The sequence below is a fragment of the Panthera pardus genome, unplaced genomic scaffold (assembly GCF_024362965.1).
Source record: "Panthera pardus isolate Hobbes unplaced genomic scaffold, ASM2436296v1 HiC_scaffold_12, whole genome shotgun sequence".
NCBI classification, from domain to species: domain Eukaryota; kingdom Metazoa; phylum Chordata; class Mammalia; order Carnivora; family Felidae; genus Panthera; species Panthera pardus.
In genome coordinates, this window is record NW_026526677.1 from 30533383 (window position 1) to 30549396 (window position 16014).

General features: G+C 43.8%; 1 protein-coding gene across 4 annotated transcripts in view; it reads left to right on the plus strand.

Moving 5' to 3' along the window:
• Positions 1–652: 652 nt before the first annotated feature.
• The window catches only part of MPPED2 (metallophosphoesterase domain containing 2), a 175490-nt gene continuing 160128 nt past the window's right edge, over positions 653–16014 (plus strand). For 2 of the 4 annotated variants that reach the window (XR_002081917.2, XM_019456593.2), the window contains exons 1-2: positions 653–1089; positions 6867–7115. Coding sequence is in view for 3 of the 4 variants with exons in the window: in XM_019456593.2 (XP_019312138.1) it covers positions 6988–7115 (128 nt within the window). In the remaining variant the exon portion in view is untranslated. Of the gene's footprint in view, positions 1090–2432; positions 2683–2892; positions 3011–6866; positions 7116–16014 lie in introns of those variants that run through there. The other 2 variants (XM_019456596.2, XM_019456595.2) reach the window with 2 other exon arrangements.

Here is a 16014-nt window from a genome sequence, read left to right on the forward strand (position 1 = left end):
GTGCCCCTAAGACAAAAATGGAAACAATTAGTCTTTGCCCCTCCTCACCTCCCTATTTTGAACCTGCGTTAATTCGTGGAGGTGAAAAAAAATTATCAACTGGGTTGGCCTTTTCTTTCTCAGGAACAACATTGCAGAGAGAAAGGTGTGTGTGTGTGTGTGTGTGTGTGTGTGTGTGTGTGTGTGTGTGAATGTGGCGAGTTGAAAGGCTTGAGGAAAGGGAGCACGGCTCTACCCCCGGGAAGCCTAAGCTCAGCAGATGGGAGGGGACCCAGGGTCGCCTTCCTTGGTCTGAGCCCAGTGCCCAAGCCGCTCCCCTTGCCCCCGAAGGGAGCTCGGCGCCCTGGAGCTGTGCCAGGACTCCAGACAGCGCCAGGCAGGTCGGTGGATGAAGGGGGGGCCTGGGTGTTCTCTTTGCAGAAGACGCCCATTTGGAGGGAAAACTCCCTTTATTTTTCTGGGGCTCCGTAGCCACCCCCCTCCCCAGTCCCCTATGATTTTTACGCTGATCACACTCCTGGTGATGAACTTGCAGCTCTGCTTCCTGCTGCCTGCTTGACCCGAGAGCACCAGCAGGCTGCCGGCCTCGCCCTCAGCTCCCTCCTCCTCTTGCAACCCCGGGGCCTCGGGGCGCCAGTGCGGGTTCGAGCGGGCCGGGGCTGCAGGAGGGGCGCGCGAGGGCGCGGGGTCCCGCCGGGGAGCGCGCACGGAGCGGCGCCTCAGCCGCCCTGCTTCCTGGAGCTGTGCTCCTTTGACCCCAGTGGCAGTCCCTGTCACTGCACCGCTCGCGCTCCCTCTGGCTCGCCGCGCCCTCGCTCCCTCTCCTCGCCCCCTCGCTCGCTCTCTCCCCAGATCGAGGCTGCTCCGGTCCTTTCTCCACCCCCCCCTCCCTCTCGTGCCGCGCCCCCAGGTCCCCCGCCCCTGCCCGCGGCGGGACCTCCGGGGTCGAAGGTTCTGGCCCGCCCGCGCCCCTCGTCGCCCCCGCTCGCCCCCCGCACGCCTCCCGCCGGCTCCGGCCGCTCCGCGATGGATCGCCTGCTCGTTGGGCGCTGAAGGCATCCCCGGGACCCGGAGCGCAGCCCGGGAAAGGTAATCCGCCCCGGGAAGGGAGGCGGAGGGCGGGGGAGGGGGAGGAGGCGGCCGGGCGCCCGGTGCCGCGCGCGAGAGGAAGGGAAAAAAAATGCACACACAAAGCGGAGCCCGGGTGAGAGGTGCCTTGTCAGAGGCGCGTGCGAGGGGCTCGGAGGCTGCGGACCGCGGCTGCCCCGGTGCTCCTGACATTCACACAAGCTGGCGCTTCCCGGGCAATTCGGAACCCGAGGAGGGCGTATTTTCTACCCCAGAGCGAAAGCGAATTCTTTTTCAGGAGCTGTCGCCCTCCCACTCCCCATCTCGCCCCTCTGCTCATCTCCCCTCCCCCCTCGCCGCCCCCAGTCCTCAGCCCCCGACCTCCCAGGGTCCCCACCTCCCGCTCCCTTCTTTGCCGGGATTTCTCTGCAGGGGTGAAGGGGGTGTCCGCGAGGGGCATCAGCGAAAGCCAGGCGGCTGGGATGGGGGTGGGGACGAGGACTAGGCGAGCTGTTTACTAGAAAGTCCCGGGGTGATGTGTTCGAACCGCCCCGGCCTAGGCCCGGGTGCATTGTGTTGGCCCGAGCCCCGGGCGCCCGCCGCGGCCCGAGCGAGGTGCGGTGGCCGGGAAGGCGCCGCGCAGCTTTGTGCTGGGTCTGCGCTCCGCGGCCGCCCCCGGGGCCGCCCGCGCGCGCGCCGCTCTCGCGCGGGGCTTTTTCTCACCCTGTCCCCGCGCCCCAACCTCGCTGTCCCCTGCCGCCTCCGGTCTCCACGATCGCCGCCTGCGGAGCGAGTCGGCGACCCGGGCCGGGCGGCGGGGGACGAGCGACGAGAAAAAGTAACCGTTGCCGCCCGGTTTCTTCTCCAGAGAGGCAGGAGTTTCTTTGCCTATTTGCACGGAACAGGGTTATCTTTGTAAAGCCTTTGAATTCCGGGGTTTTGCGGCCTAGGAGGTGAAGGGGCATTTTTTTCTGGAGATTGGGAAGGGAGTTAGAATCCACCAACAAGAAGAGAATTTAAGGATGCCCCGGTGGGGCAGATTTATGGAACATTTACTATCCACCCACCCACCCCCCAACATACCCCCAAATTAAGTGTAAATGCGGGTCATGAAAAATGTGTAATTGATTTGAGATGCTGCGAACAAACACAAACAGGTCGAGGTGGAAAAAAACAAACAAAACTTTAAGGCAAAGAAAAGATTTCTAAAGAGGGGGGGAAATCCGTAGCCTCCACACCCCCTTCCAACGCTTGCTGGCTCCCTCCCTTCCTTTCTCTGCCGCTCCAGGAAAGCAGCCCGGCAGCGCCGGGGCAGAGAGCAGGGAGGCGGCGGTGACGGCTCCGGGCGCCGGCTCCGCTCTGAGGGTTCGGGGATGCCAATGCGCCCGCGAGGCTGACGTCGGGGGCGTGGGGCTGTGATGCTCGAGCGAGGATGGCGCGGTGTCAGAGCCATTGGCCGCCGGTGGTCATCAATCAATCTGGGGCTGGGGGAGAGAGAGAGAGAAAGAAAGACAGGCGCCCAGCGGAGCCCAGGGCCGCGAGCGCCAGCTCCAACAGTGCCAGCAGCGGCGGCAGCAGCGGAGGCGACGGTGGTGGCAACGGGGGACTGAGCGAGTAAGGCGAGCTGGTGCTCCAGGAAGGAAGGGGGAGCTGTCGCCCGGAGGAGCCGGCCGTGAGCCGGGAGGGCAGGGCGAGAGTGTGTGTGTGTGTGTGTGTGTGTGTGTGTGTGTGTGTGTGTAGTTGCTGAAGGACACCCTCCCCCCGCAACTGCCCACCCTAGATTTAAAACAAACAAACCAATCCAAAGTAGAGAATTCCGCGCCCCCCGCCCCACCATATATAGGCTCCACGCGTTGCCAGAGGCGCAGGAGAAAAGTCCTGCCCTTTCTCTCCGAAAGAATGTGCCAGGCTGGTGTCCGCAGTGCTGGAGACAAGTTCAGGTGTAAGTGCGGCAGGAGGGAGGGCGCTCTGTGGACAGAGGCACGTGGAACTTTGTGCATCCCTCCCAAAACCCTGGCGGAGACGCCTCTGAGAAGGCTTGTGGGCATCGCTCCGGGATACAGGGATGAGTAACTGGAGGTGGGCATAAAAGAGTAGGGGCGTGAGTTGAGAAAGCGCTCGATCCGTTCGGCAGTGGGAGGAGAGAGCGAAATTTGGCGGAGTTGGAGCAGGCGAGTTCCAAAGTCCGGCCAGGCGGTCGGGCGATCTTCTTAGGGCTAGTGAATAAAAGGAGCATCCTTGTTTGAAGGAGGAAATCACGGGCTCCTTTCTCATAGGCTGTGCGGTGCGGGCTCCGGTAGAGAGGTCATGAGTTGTTGCTTTGAAACTTTTGGTAAATTGGACTTCTGGTGTCTAGGAGGTGGAGACAGTTATTTAATTCCCCAGCTTTTAATCCTTTCATTGCCAGCCGACTTTAAAAGGTTTTCCAACTAGATTCCTGAAAAAGAACATTTCAAGTTGCACAGCTTAAGGGACCCAGACGTGATTGCTGTCTAGGAAATGCAAAATGAGCCCACATGATTTTTTTTTTTTTTTTTTTAAGGAGAAAATCAAACTAGCACCAACCAACATGAATGTTTGGCAATGTCAGTCCCCTTTAGATTTTTCTTTAGGATTCCTGGCATTTAGTACCAGGTTCTTTTGTTTTGTGGAGTAAATGTGCTGAAGTATAAAATGAAAATTAAGAAAAAAAAAGAATACTGCTCTCTTTAGATATTATATGTAAAAAGTGATGTATGTGTAAGGAGGATGAGATGCTCCAAAATCTGATCATTTGGAAGGTTTTATTGCTTACATATGTGAAGCAAGGTGAATCAGCTTCTGGATAGTTTTAGACAATGTATCATTCTGCTTTGTTTCAAGCTTTTCCCAAATTTCTCAGGTCAAAGGAGGGGCCATTGTCCCCTCTTTCTGAGAGTTTGCTAGGGAAAAAAAAAGTCTGTGTGTTGGTGTTTAATATCTTAGGATATGTTCATTTTGTGATGCGAGTAGGGGTGAACACAATATTTTAAAGAGTACGCCTTTTCTTGACTTGTCTGTAAAGGTTCCTGTGAAAGTTTTGAAGCTCTCTGCCTCAGTCTGACAGTTTCTTCAAAGGACTCCAGATTAAAGAAGGTAGACACTGCAGGTGCACTCTTTCGATAAAACATTTGAAAGGGAACATGGTAAAGATGAATTCAAATGAGATGCCAGCCACCCATTTAGCCCGTCAGAGTTACAGGGGCCTGTGCTTGCTGATGAAAAGATATTCTATTTGTCTTGCTGGGGCAAAGGTGCGAAGAGGTACAGATGTTCACTTGATAGAAAAGGCAATCCTAGTTGGACTTTAGGGTCGAGTGGACTGTTTAGGACTGTGAGTTGATCACCTTCTAAGTTCTCTTCTCTGCTTCAAATGGGAGGGTCTAATGCTAACTACTATAAGTCATTGCCTAGATATTTACATAATAGGTGTGTAAATTTTATTTCTAGGCCGTTTTGCTTAGCTTAATTAGTGAGTTTGCTCCAGAAATATTTAAACTGGTTGTGGCACAGAGTGCAGAGATTGTGACTGAGAGGTCACAGTGGTGTAGACATGAATTTTGTTTCCTTTGCTTCTTAATGCTCTTGTATTTCACACAATAGACATTGATGGCAGGAACATAAGAATTGCCATGTAATTTTTACACCACTCTTTAATTTATGCAAACACTAAGTTCCCGCAGTCTGAAAATGCGTATTTTTTTCCCTCTGTGCTTTGATGGCTAACATTCTTTTTAATGACAGTCATTTCTATAACAGGAAGATGTTTTCATTTGTATTTACTTTTCAGCGTGGCGCAATTATGCAGTTTTGCGCTTCAGTAGTGTCTCGGTACTTTGTGTCTCAAAAGAGAATTACAGTACTTAGAACAGGACTGCAATTTGAAGCAGGTGTTGTGTTTTACTGTTATGCAAAATAACAGTAAAATATAATTGTGGGGGAAATTAAGGAAACAGCTGCAAACTTGGTATGAAAACTGCTACATTATGATTTGTAAGCAGTTCTTCATAGATATCTTGCATCAAAGGAGCAGGGAAAGATTTTAATTTAGTTAATCCTACTGGCCTGGTTGTCTATCATCTGGTGCTTAAAGGACTTCTACCTCCCATGAAGTCAGGAAGAAGAAAGAGAACCCAAAGTGACACTTTGTTTAAAATGCCAGAACACCAGGGATTCATCTTTTGGCAGTGGCCTTGTGCATTAGGAACGAAGGCAAGGTGGGTGTTATTTAGCTTGCTTTGCTAATATGAAGAAGGCAATGATTTGAGTGGAACACTGTGGAATTTCTTAGCCCAGCTAGCATATGGAGGACTACACAACCCCCGGGTTGTAAAATAATAAAATAAATGGCCTATGGCAGGCCATCTGCCTTTTGCTTGATATTTAAGGTGTTTCATGCCAAATTTAAATCTAATCTTATTTTTCTAAATATTTTTTATTTGAGATAGCAGCTAAGATTCCCGGAGCTTAATGGGGCACATGGCAAACGTATTCTGATGTGGAGCACTTAAAGTAAGAACGTGGGTTACGCCCAAGTGTTACTCAAGGAGCATGCTCCCCGCTTCTTCTCTATTGCATTGATCAATTGCAACAGCCTCAATGCAGGGATCTGCTCTCTCAGTCTTTGCATACCTGCTGTAGAAATAAACATCCTCATTTGTGAAGCCGGCACAGCAAATAATATACTGACACTTATAAAAATAATAAAAACTAATGGAAATTTTGAAAGAATGAAACCAACTACTGAGAATTATACAGCACCAAGCAAGAATGAGATGGTAGATGTAATGGCTGCCCCCCTTCAGTGTTCTCTTTGGGCTCTTAAGAGGGGCCGTAATGAATGCATCCAGAGTCGTGGTCCAAGCCTAAATGTGTTTAACTTTCCCCCACGTGACTGGAGTGTTTAAAGAAATTATATTACATTTAGCAAGAACGATTTGCCTTACCATAAGATTCTTGGCCAGAGTAGAGTACATATGTATACCAGGCGTTGAGTACCTACGTTTGTGGGGAACTGCTTGTGAAAGAAAAAATTATGTGTAACATGCACATATTATGTATGTATTATAATTACACATTGGTATCTATTGTAAGTGTAGCATTTTATTTTACTTTATTTTATTTTATTTTATTTATTTATTTTATTTTATTTTTGTGAAAGAGAGAGAGAGAGAGTGAGCAGGAGTGCTCAGGCTCCACACTGTCAGCACGGAGCCCGACAAAGGGCTCAAACCCACAAACTGTAAGATCCTGACCTGAGCTGAAACCAAGAGTCAGATGCCTAACCGACTAAGCCACCCAGGCGCCCCTATAAGTGCAGCATTTTAAATTTACACTGGTCATTGTGTTATATGACTGTGTTAAGCATTGAGATTTCAAATTATTCTATGACATCAACTCTGTACAGACCAAACATTCCAATTAGCAGGGAAGGTTTGGAAGATTCTCCACTTCGAGCACAAACCATTTATAGTTAGACACCATGGCAACTGTGGATATGCCCCTTCCGTAATTCATGTTAAGTGCCATAATTATAATTAAAGAGGAAATCTTAGTTTGAACACCGCTGAAGTGATTTGCTAGCAGCCAGCAGTGTTAGATGGACTGCAGTGTCCACTCTGAAGTACCTGCAGGGTGAGGGTTGGAAAAGGTTGTATCCACGAGGCAACAACACATATTCAGATTTTTCTTGAGCCAATTGCACATCCCGGTGTCCTAGCTGACGTTTCTTAAACACCTTCTTTTTCTTTGTTCTCATTTTATAATTTTTTTTTTTTCAGAAACGCACAGTGGTATTGATGTGTAGATCCTTGGGTTCAGAGGTTGGCTGAAACACACCATGCCTGCTTCCATCCTTTGCTCCGGAAAGTTGTGAATTGCTCATGCCTATAGGGAGGAAGGATGGCTCATGGGATTCCTTCTCAAGGCAAAGTTACCATAACGGTGGATGAGTACAGCTCAAACCCCACCCAGGCATTCACACACTACAACATCAACCAGAGCAGATTCCAGCCGCCACATGTACATATGTAAGTATCACTCGTGAACCAAAAAAAAATTATCAGTCAAGAAAATAGAAGTAAAATAAGAAAGTCACTAATGACTTCTGTCAGGGAGAATAAAAGTTATGTGATTCGTAAAACAGATGGGTATCTGTGGTTCCAAGACAGCTCAGAGGAATACTCTACATCTGTGTAACCTTTTCAGTTTTCAGAGTACTTTCAACCATAATTTGACTTGAGATCGTCAGATCTAAGGGGTGGTGGTTGGTTGCCCACATTTTGTGGACAACAGAGAGGTTAAGGTATTTGCCTACTGCCACACAGTGACTTTTGGCAGAGTCTTCTGACCCCTGGTTCAATTTGCTTCATGTTGCATTGTTTGCCTCCATGATGAAATATTTCTTTAAAATTTTTGTAGTTTTTCCCCCCACACCTCACCCCACTACCCCTTTACATTCAGCTGAGAAATAGGCCTAATTGGGACTAATTGTCCAGCCACTGCTAAATCCATTGTCTTGCCTGTTGCTGGTGGAACGTGTGCTGCATGCTGCAGGACTCCAACAATATGGAGAACAAAGGATTAAGGGACAGTGGAACAGTCGGTTCCAGGAATTGTACTTTTCTCTCGCTCCCTAATACTATTTAAGTCATGTTTCAGTTTTAAACTGTTTAAGGAACAGAGTGTGGGAGAAACCCAGAGGCAAGGGTTTTGCAGCACCTGGTGTATACCAGCTTGTTTCCCTTCCTTTGCTACAGGATGTGCTGGGCTCTCATCAGAAGGGGCAAAAGGTCATCATCTCCCTGGTTTATTCAATGCCTGGTGTTCATTCTCTATTAGACCCTTCCAGTGTCTTAACGTGAGTCTTTCATAGTAGGACTAAACCTCTTTGAAAACCATTGTATAGTCAAGAGAGAAAGGAGGTTAGAGCTCTGTTGACTGTTTTTTCCATTCCTGGCAGAACTGAACTTGGGGCCTAAGTCACAAGCTCTTTTTTTAGCATTTGTTTTATTGGAGCATTTAAAAAATAGTAGGGCCCCCCCCCCCCCCACACACATACAGAACACATCCACATACCTCCCCCCGCCTCAGTTTAGAAACACTAGCCAAACAAAAAGATCTTTCTTGACTGCCTGGGTATTAGTGAAAATACTAGGATGTTACTTTGCAAGTATATTCTGTAGAGCCACTCAATTACCTATAATGGGATTTCTGGAAAAAAGAAAAAGAGAAAGAAATCCTTGGAAATGGTTAGTGCTAACCTATCTTTGAAGAATTTTATACTTTCTTTAAATCAGAATATATTCATGATGATGAAGGATTTGTTAACATGATATTAAGGAAAAGTTTTTAAGGTGAATAAGATTTTCCTTTGTTAAAATGGCTTTTCTGAACAATAACTCAGTTCATTTCAAAATTTTCCTTTTATTCTTCTGCTCCTAATGATTTCTTTTTCTTCAAATATGTTATAGAATTTGTGCAAGCTGGACTTAGGATACCTTTAGCTCTGTTCTGCTCGTGTGACATTTTGTATTAAAGAATCACAAAGAACTTTGTGGATTCTGTTCCTTTCAGGCAAAAGAAAGTATGTTTTGCCTCCAATTCCTTGGAAGATGCCTGATAGGGAATATCACCTTAAGTCTTTACTCATCCATGACCATAAGATTCTGCTGGTGAACTGTGAATGAACAGAGATATTAAAAAAGCATGTAACCTTAGAACTAATCTGCCTAGATCTAGCCATGAGAAATTCCAAGGATCAAATTATACCTTTTTTGAAACTTTTTTTCGCTTGCGAATTGGGTTTTGTAGTTGTAGCCTGGATAGCTGTGTAGCCCTTTTACTGGACATCCCACCTTAGAATAGAGGACACTTGCCTTTTCACCTTTATCACCTGCTGAGGGCATCCCACCTGAACCCTTTGTTCCAACCATGTAAGTTGCTTCACAGTCACCTGAGCACACGTTGGGCCTCTCCTTCTTGGTGCCATTGCTTTCATCGCTTCTCATGGCTGAGACACTCACATTTATGTTCTGCTCATCAGATACCTCGAGCCAGTTCAGGCCTCTCTGCATCTGTAAAACCTCTTTTATGTCTCCTAGTCCATACTGACTGTGCCCCCCCCTTCCCAACACAACACCCCTGGTCGTTATTTCAGCCCTTATCACCTGCATCATTATCTCTGTCTCCCTTATTCGTTTCCTAAAAGCAATGATTGAGAGCGTGTAACAGTTGTTCAGAAACACTGATTGATGGGTTGATTGAGTGATCCATTGATTTGACTGTGCATTGAGATGAGATATTGTGACTTAGATTTGGAGCTTTTCATTGGAATTTTTCTGTTCTTTCTTAACATTTTGAGTGTTTGTACGAAGGTGTGAGTGTACCGTGAAGCTGCTGGCTCACTTTTTCCTTGGCTTGACTTTTCCTTGCTTGGTGCCCCAGCACAGTCTAGGCATGCAGGTCTCTCGGGTACATGTGATCGTGTTATATTTCTTTTATATTAAAAAAATGGGCTTATTCTAAATAGAAACTTATATTGTCTGGAAAATATCCATAAAATACTTAGTCTAAAATTCCTTCACTTTTTCTGAAATTTTCAACATGTCATGGCAGAGGCTTGTTCCTTTTCCCCAAAGATACTTTGTCTTTTCCACTTGAATAGTTGTTGATTATTTTGCATGGGATCCTTAAAATGTTTCCTTTCCTTTTTCATTTGCAACTGAGGTCCATGAAGACCTGTAATGGATCACCTGAACTGGAATTCCAATTCTGGTCCCTTAAATGATCTGTTGTTTTCTTTCACACAAACTATGGGTTTGTTTGGTTTTTTTTGCCTTAATTAAGGAATCCTTCACTTCCCATTTAATTCAGGTAGTCTGACGTCAATTTTGTGACCCACCCTTGGCAATTTAGTTTTCGTCTCCATGCCTCAGTTTACTCATCTGTACACATTTGCAGTAAATGATAGCTATGGATCTTTTTAGCTCTGACATACTGAGATTAAGATTGCTGTTAACACAACATTTATTTGCAAGGGGTTGCTATAAGGGGATACATAAGACTTGTTTCCCATCTCCATCAAGATCATCACTGATTTCAAAGCTATTGTTTCAAGTGACTTGAGATTTACTACTTGGTCTTGATTTGGTTTCTCCTGTGAGTTCTGACGAGGCTGTCACCAAGCTTTCTAAGAACCACTGGCCTGCATCTCTGCCTGTGACATAGGGAAGATTTTTTTTTTAATTGAAGTATAGTTGACACACAATGTTACATTCATTTCAGGTGTACAACATACTGATTTGACAACTCTATACCTTATGCTATGCTCACCACAAGTGTAGCTACCATCTGTCACTGTACAATACTATTACAACACCATTGACTATATTTCCTGTGCTCTACTTTCATCCCCATGACTTATTCATTCCATAACTGGAAGCCTGGATCTCCCACTCACCTGCACCCGTTTTGCCCATCCCCCACCCCTCTCCCTTCTGGCAACCATCAGTTTATTCTTTATATTTCTGGGTCTGTTTCTGTTTTTGTTTTTTTATGATTTTGTTTTGCTTTTTAGAGTCCCTCCCCCTCTCTCTCTCTCTCTCTCTCTCTCTCTCGCTCGTTCTCTCTCTCTCTCTCTATATATATATATGTGTATATGAAATTGTATGGTATTTGTCTTTCTCTGTCTGACTTAGTATACTTAGCGTAATACCTCTAGGTCCGTCTGTGCTTTTTGCAAATGGTAATATCTCAAGGAAGATTTTTTTAAAGAAAGCAATCCTATGTGACCTTGGGAAAGAATATTAAAGTACAGCTAGAGTTGACAGGGCAGAATTTAGCCAAGAATTTGTGTGCCCCTCTTACTCAGATTCTTGAATGTAGTATTAGATGTGATGATTGAAAACCAACAATCAACAGAACTTCATTTTTCTACAGTCCCTCCATTATTTTCTTCAGTCCCACACATCCCTACAATCCTCAACATCCCAGGCAGAATGTTGAGAAAATCATTCAGTATTTAGTATTTTTAATGTTGGTGGGAGGAGGCGCTGAAGGAACCAATGTAGGTTTGAAAGCATCATAAGAATTTTGTATATTTTTAATTATCTGAGGCCCAATAAGATACTATAAAACTTTTTTAGGAGGGTATTCAGCCATCTCAGCTTTTGCACTGAAAGTCCTGTATTCTGGGAGACCCGTTAGTGCTGTGCTAACCAGGAGGGTTGGTCACCCTACTGAGGTTAATTCTTCACCTTTGTCTTTAAGGCTTGGTTGCTGGGAAGCTCACACCATATTTTATTTTCAGTTTTAGTCACTTTGCGTGTCTTTGTCTTCAGTTGTCAACACCCCTGGAATATCACTCTGCTCATGCTCTTTTACACTTGTTTTTGGGAGGCAGCGTAGTATGGTGTTTGACATCTCTAGTGGAATATGATTGTTAGATTTAAAACCTGGTTTGCACCACTTACTAGCTGTGTAACCAACTGTGGGCAAATGTATTAAGTTCTCTGTGTTTTCTTTTTCCATTTGTGAAATGTGGATGGTAAAAATAGTGCCTATCTCAAAAGGTTGCTGTGAAGGTTAAAGCAGTTATTACTTGTGAAATTCCTAGAGGAGTTCTTAGTACATAGTTAATACTCATTATTTGTTTAGCTGTTTTTACTGATTGTTTTACTGAGTCTGCATTTTTTTGTTCTAAGCTGTCTCAATTCATTTTGAAAATCAGTGGAGTAAAAATAAGTGAATAAATAAGAAAGTCACTGGTAAGTTTTGTCCTATCTTCCTCAAGGAATCATTCCCAGCAAACTTTTCTGAATGGGATATTTGGCTATCAGGGTTGGCAGGTGTTCTGACTTCTCTGTGCCTGTCAAGGTTATACACAACCTAGGATTACCTCACTTAACTTCCAGTTACTCCTTGGGAGTGACAGTCCTAAGGGGAGAAGGAATCCAGTGAACTGAGTGTTGCCTAGTTATTCTCTGTGAAATCACTGTGGCCTTCTTCCTCTTTGCCTGTTCTCAGGTTCTTGTACCCCCATCAGTGTCTTAGGCTCCTCACCTATGGTTGTGGTTAACACAGAAGCATCAAGAATTAATTATAATCAGGATTGAGTGCAAAGGGCCAGAGCTTTGGCTAGGGAATGAAGACAATGTTCACATAATAGCTGAGAATGTGGTCTGAGATCAGAAATCTATATACAAGTGTTGATCCTGCCAGTGACTAGTTTGGAGAGTGATGATGGACAAATGACTGTGTCTTGTCGTCTGTAAAATGGGTCGAACGACCCTTTAAGACAGTTGTGTGTATTAAGTGAGATAAAGCATATGACATATAGTGCCTGAAAGATAACACTGGATAACTAGATGCTGTGATAATATTTATGATCTTGTCTGTATGGTCTTGTGTCAAACTGGTGAGCATGAGATACGCTTTAACATCTTCCTTTCCGGAGATTCTTGGTTGTATAAAATCTGACAAGCCCAACTTGTGTTCTTTTTACTATATTGCATTGTATAGTACTTGTCAGTATTTGTTTGGACGTTGTGAGTCAAAACTGACCTGAAGCTTTTAGGGTATCTTGGTGATTCCATTCTCAATTCTTATAGGATTTTGTTTGTTTGTGTGATCTGAAGTTCCATGTTTTGTGGTGGGAAGTAACTGTTTATTTCAGGCCCATGTTAGGCATCCTTAGATGCAAAAACAAAGTTATAGGAGGGAATTTTGAAACGGTGCCTTTTGGTTAAAAAAATATACAAGTATGTAGAAAGGAACACCAGTGTTACTGGTGATTATTTAGGGAATGAATTGGGGGAGGGAGTGGTGGGTAAAGACCTTTCGTTTTTTATTTTATATGCTTGTATGTGGTTTGACTCATTTTTATAACAACGATGTAATGCTTTTTTGAGAAAAACATTTTTTTAAGAATGATAAAAATGTAATGTGTCTACAAGTCCTTCTGCTTTGTCTGCAAGATTTGCACCAAAGGCTGACACAAATGTAAATCTTCTACTTTCTTTGGGTCCACCTTTTTTGGGTGGCACTTGCTTTATTTTATGTTATAATCAAGGAATTGACCAAAAGCTGTTTATTTGTTCAGTCTGATTCAACTTGCACATGTGTGGGAAGGTGGGGGCAGGTGTCAAAGACGCCGCCTCCTTTTTCATCCTATACCTGAAGGGAAGTTTGTCTAGTATTTTCAGGTTCACTTGTGTAAAGAAATAGCTTGCAGTAGTGGACTACTTGATAGTACTTCAGGGAACTTATATGGTAGTCCTGCCTTGGTCACTAATTAAATATATGGTCATATAGTACATTGGGCTTCTCTTAATTCCAGGACTTGATGCCCTTTGGCGTCATTGTCTCCTACTCTGGTCTGGCAGCTTCAGATTTCTTCTGTTTCTTTTCTTTAGATCTGTTTGGAATTAAGAACATAAATCCCTCATCATTAGTAGTATTCTGTAGGAAAAGGATATAATAGTGAGGCATCACGGGGATATGGTGGAGAGGGAGAGGAGACATGACCCCCTAACACTCACCCCAGAGGAAGAGTATTATCAGTGAATGAATGAATGTCTGGGGCTCTGTGAAACTGTACTTGACTAACAAGATAGAAATTCATCCTTTGCTCTGGAGCTGGGCTGCATTAGCTGTTTGAAAAAAAAAAATTCTAAACATTTTTTTCTCATGGTAAGCCACTCGTTCTCATTAGAGATTTATCACTGGCCTGCACATTAGCATGGCCATAATTTTTGTTAATGTTTTCAATCTGAAATTCATCGTGGAGATGCTGAATGGCCCTTTTCGTTTGCACTCCTATGTAAACACAGAGTATTTTTCTTTTCCTCTCTCATTTCTTTTCAAAAATAAGTTCTTTTTCTTATATACTCCCTGAGGGTACTGGTCTTGTGGTCCGTGACAGTTTGACTTCATTTTAGAGCTGACTTTTTTCTTGTTCTGTAGATTTCTTTGTTTGCATTCAAGCATTAAAAAGGCAACCTAAAATTAGATAGTTTTTTTTTTTTGTCCATATGGATTTGTTCTTAGAACCTGGTTGTATGTTGTATAACTAGGTAGTATTTTTTGTTTGTTTTTTGGTTTCTTGACTTTCGGGGAGGGTAAAGAATTTTGACAAATAAAGTCGATTCCATCTACTTGGTTTTTAAATTCTGAAATACTTCTATTTATAGAGATAAAGAAAGATTCAAAGGGAAAGTGTGGCCACAATAGATAGACACATCCTGAAACTGGGAAACCACCAGATCCCCTCTCTTTACGGATTGAATCTGTCTCCTGCTCTAAGTACAGGTTTTGTTATTTATTTTTTTTTAAACTTCCTTCATGGAGATGTTTTGAGACAAGCATACAAAATGGCTGACCAGGAAGTTATGCAATAGGGAGTCTGTATTTGAGACATATTTAATTTTAATTCCGAGATTTTAGAGCTTATGACTGTGTAGATTTCAAGATATCGAAGCAAAACCAATGTCACTGGATCTACCATGTGTTGATTAGCAAATTCTAGGTCATTCTGAATTATTTCTAAAAAGGAAAATAAGCTTGCTGCGTCTCCAAAGATCTGTTCATCAGCTTGTTTGTCTTCCTTTTCAGTTTTTCTTCAGCTCTATTCTTCCATATTTTATTCCCTTTTAGACTTCCACTGCCTGCTGCAAACTAGATGTTTCAGTAGCCATCCTGGCATGATTGGACTGTTATTTCACTATCAGTATGGACAAAACCACCACCCTTTTGCAGACCACCATGTTAGTCTGCCTTTTTTTTTTTTTTTCTTTAATGCAGAAGTACACTTGGAGGCTTTGTCTGTGTAGAAACACTAACTCTGCAAAGAGGAAACTCTGTTGGATTTATTGGCCCTTGCAGTATTTGGGTCTGCATATTTTTATTCTATTTTGCTTTGAAGGTTTTTTTTCCCTTCAATTTCTGTCCCTGTAGAAGGGTAAAATGTACATAAGAAAATGCATTTTTGCAGGCTTTTCGTATTTTCTTCTTTTACCACAAATCAAGAATATAAGCCCCTCTAGTGGGTTTAAATTTTTGTGCAGTTTTATATTAAGTAGTAAAGCTCTTGACAGCAGTTGAAAAAAGAAAAGAGAAAGAAAAGCTAGTGCCATTAATAAAGCAAACAGGTAAATGTTCAGTACTTGATATTATTGAACTTTAAAATTCCAAGTGAGAATTAAACCATTCTTGGTTCCTCTTTTGGTAGTGGCTTCCTTGAAAGATTGCCGTGACACAGACTCTACTCAAGCCCATTTATGTCTTTGTGCAGAAAGCCTCTGAAACCTTCCAGCTCAAAGATTTGATAATTCTTGGATTGGAAAAATATCTTTTCCCATCTTGCGGTGGGCTATTTTGGCATTTATACTGATTGGCTAAGAAAAGTGGCTTACTTGTGGTATTTGGTTTTAGGTATTTGGGCCACAGACCAAGTTTCAAACCGTTTACATATTGCACACTTAGTTTAAAATGTGTTTTGCACAAAGACTTGAAACCGAAATCAAGAAAAAAATTAAGTCTTCCACCAGCTAAGCATGTTTCCTTAATTTCCTGATTTAGCCTTTTGCTATGACATAGACAGTATACTAGCTCTATTTTAGTTCTGAGTTTTGGAACATACTCCTCTTTTTGTTTCATTTTGCTCTGCCTTAGGACTTCAAAGATAACTACAGAAGCCTATCAGACTGTATTAGATACTTTCTTTTTGAAATCACAAATATACCCATTGCCCTTGGTCTTTCCTTATATTTAACATATTCCATTTTTAAAAATGTTACCAACTTTTGCATACTGGTCCTGCTTGCGTGGGCAAGGAATATAATGAGGAGATGTGTGTTTTATGGAGAAGAGGAGAAATGGGAGTAGGTGTGAAGGAGACAGAGAGAGGGAGGAAGGGAGAGAGAAAGAGAC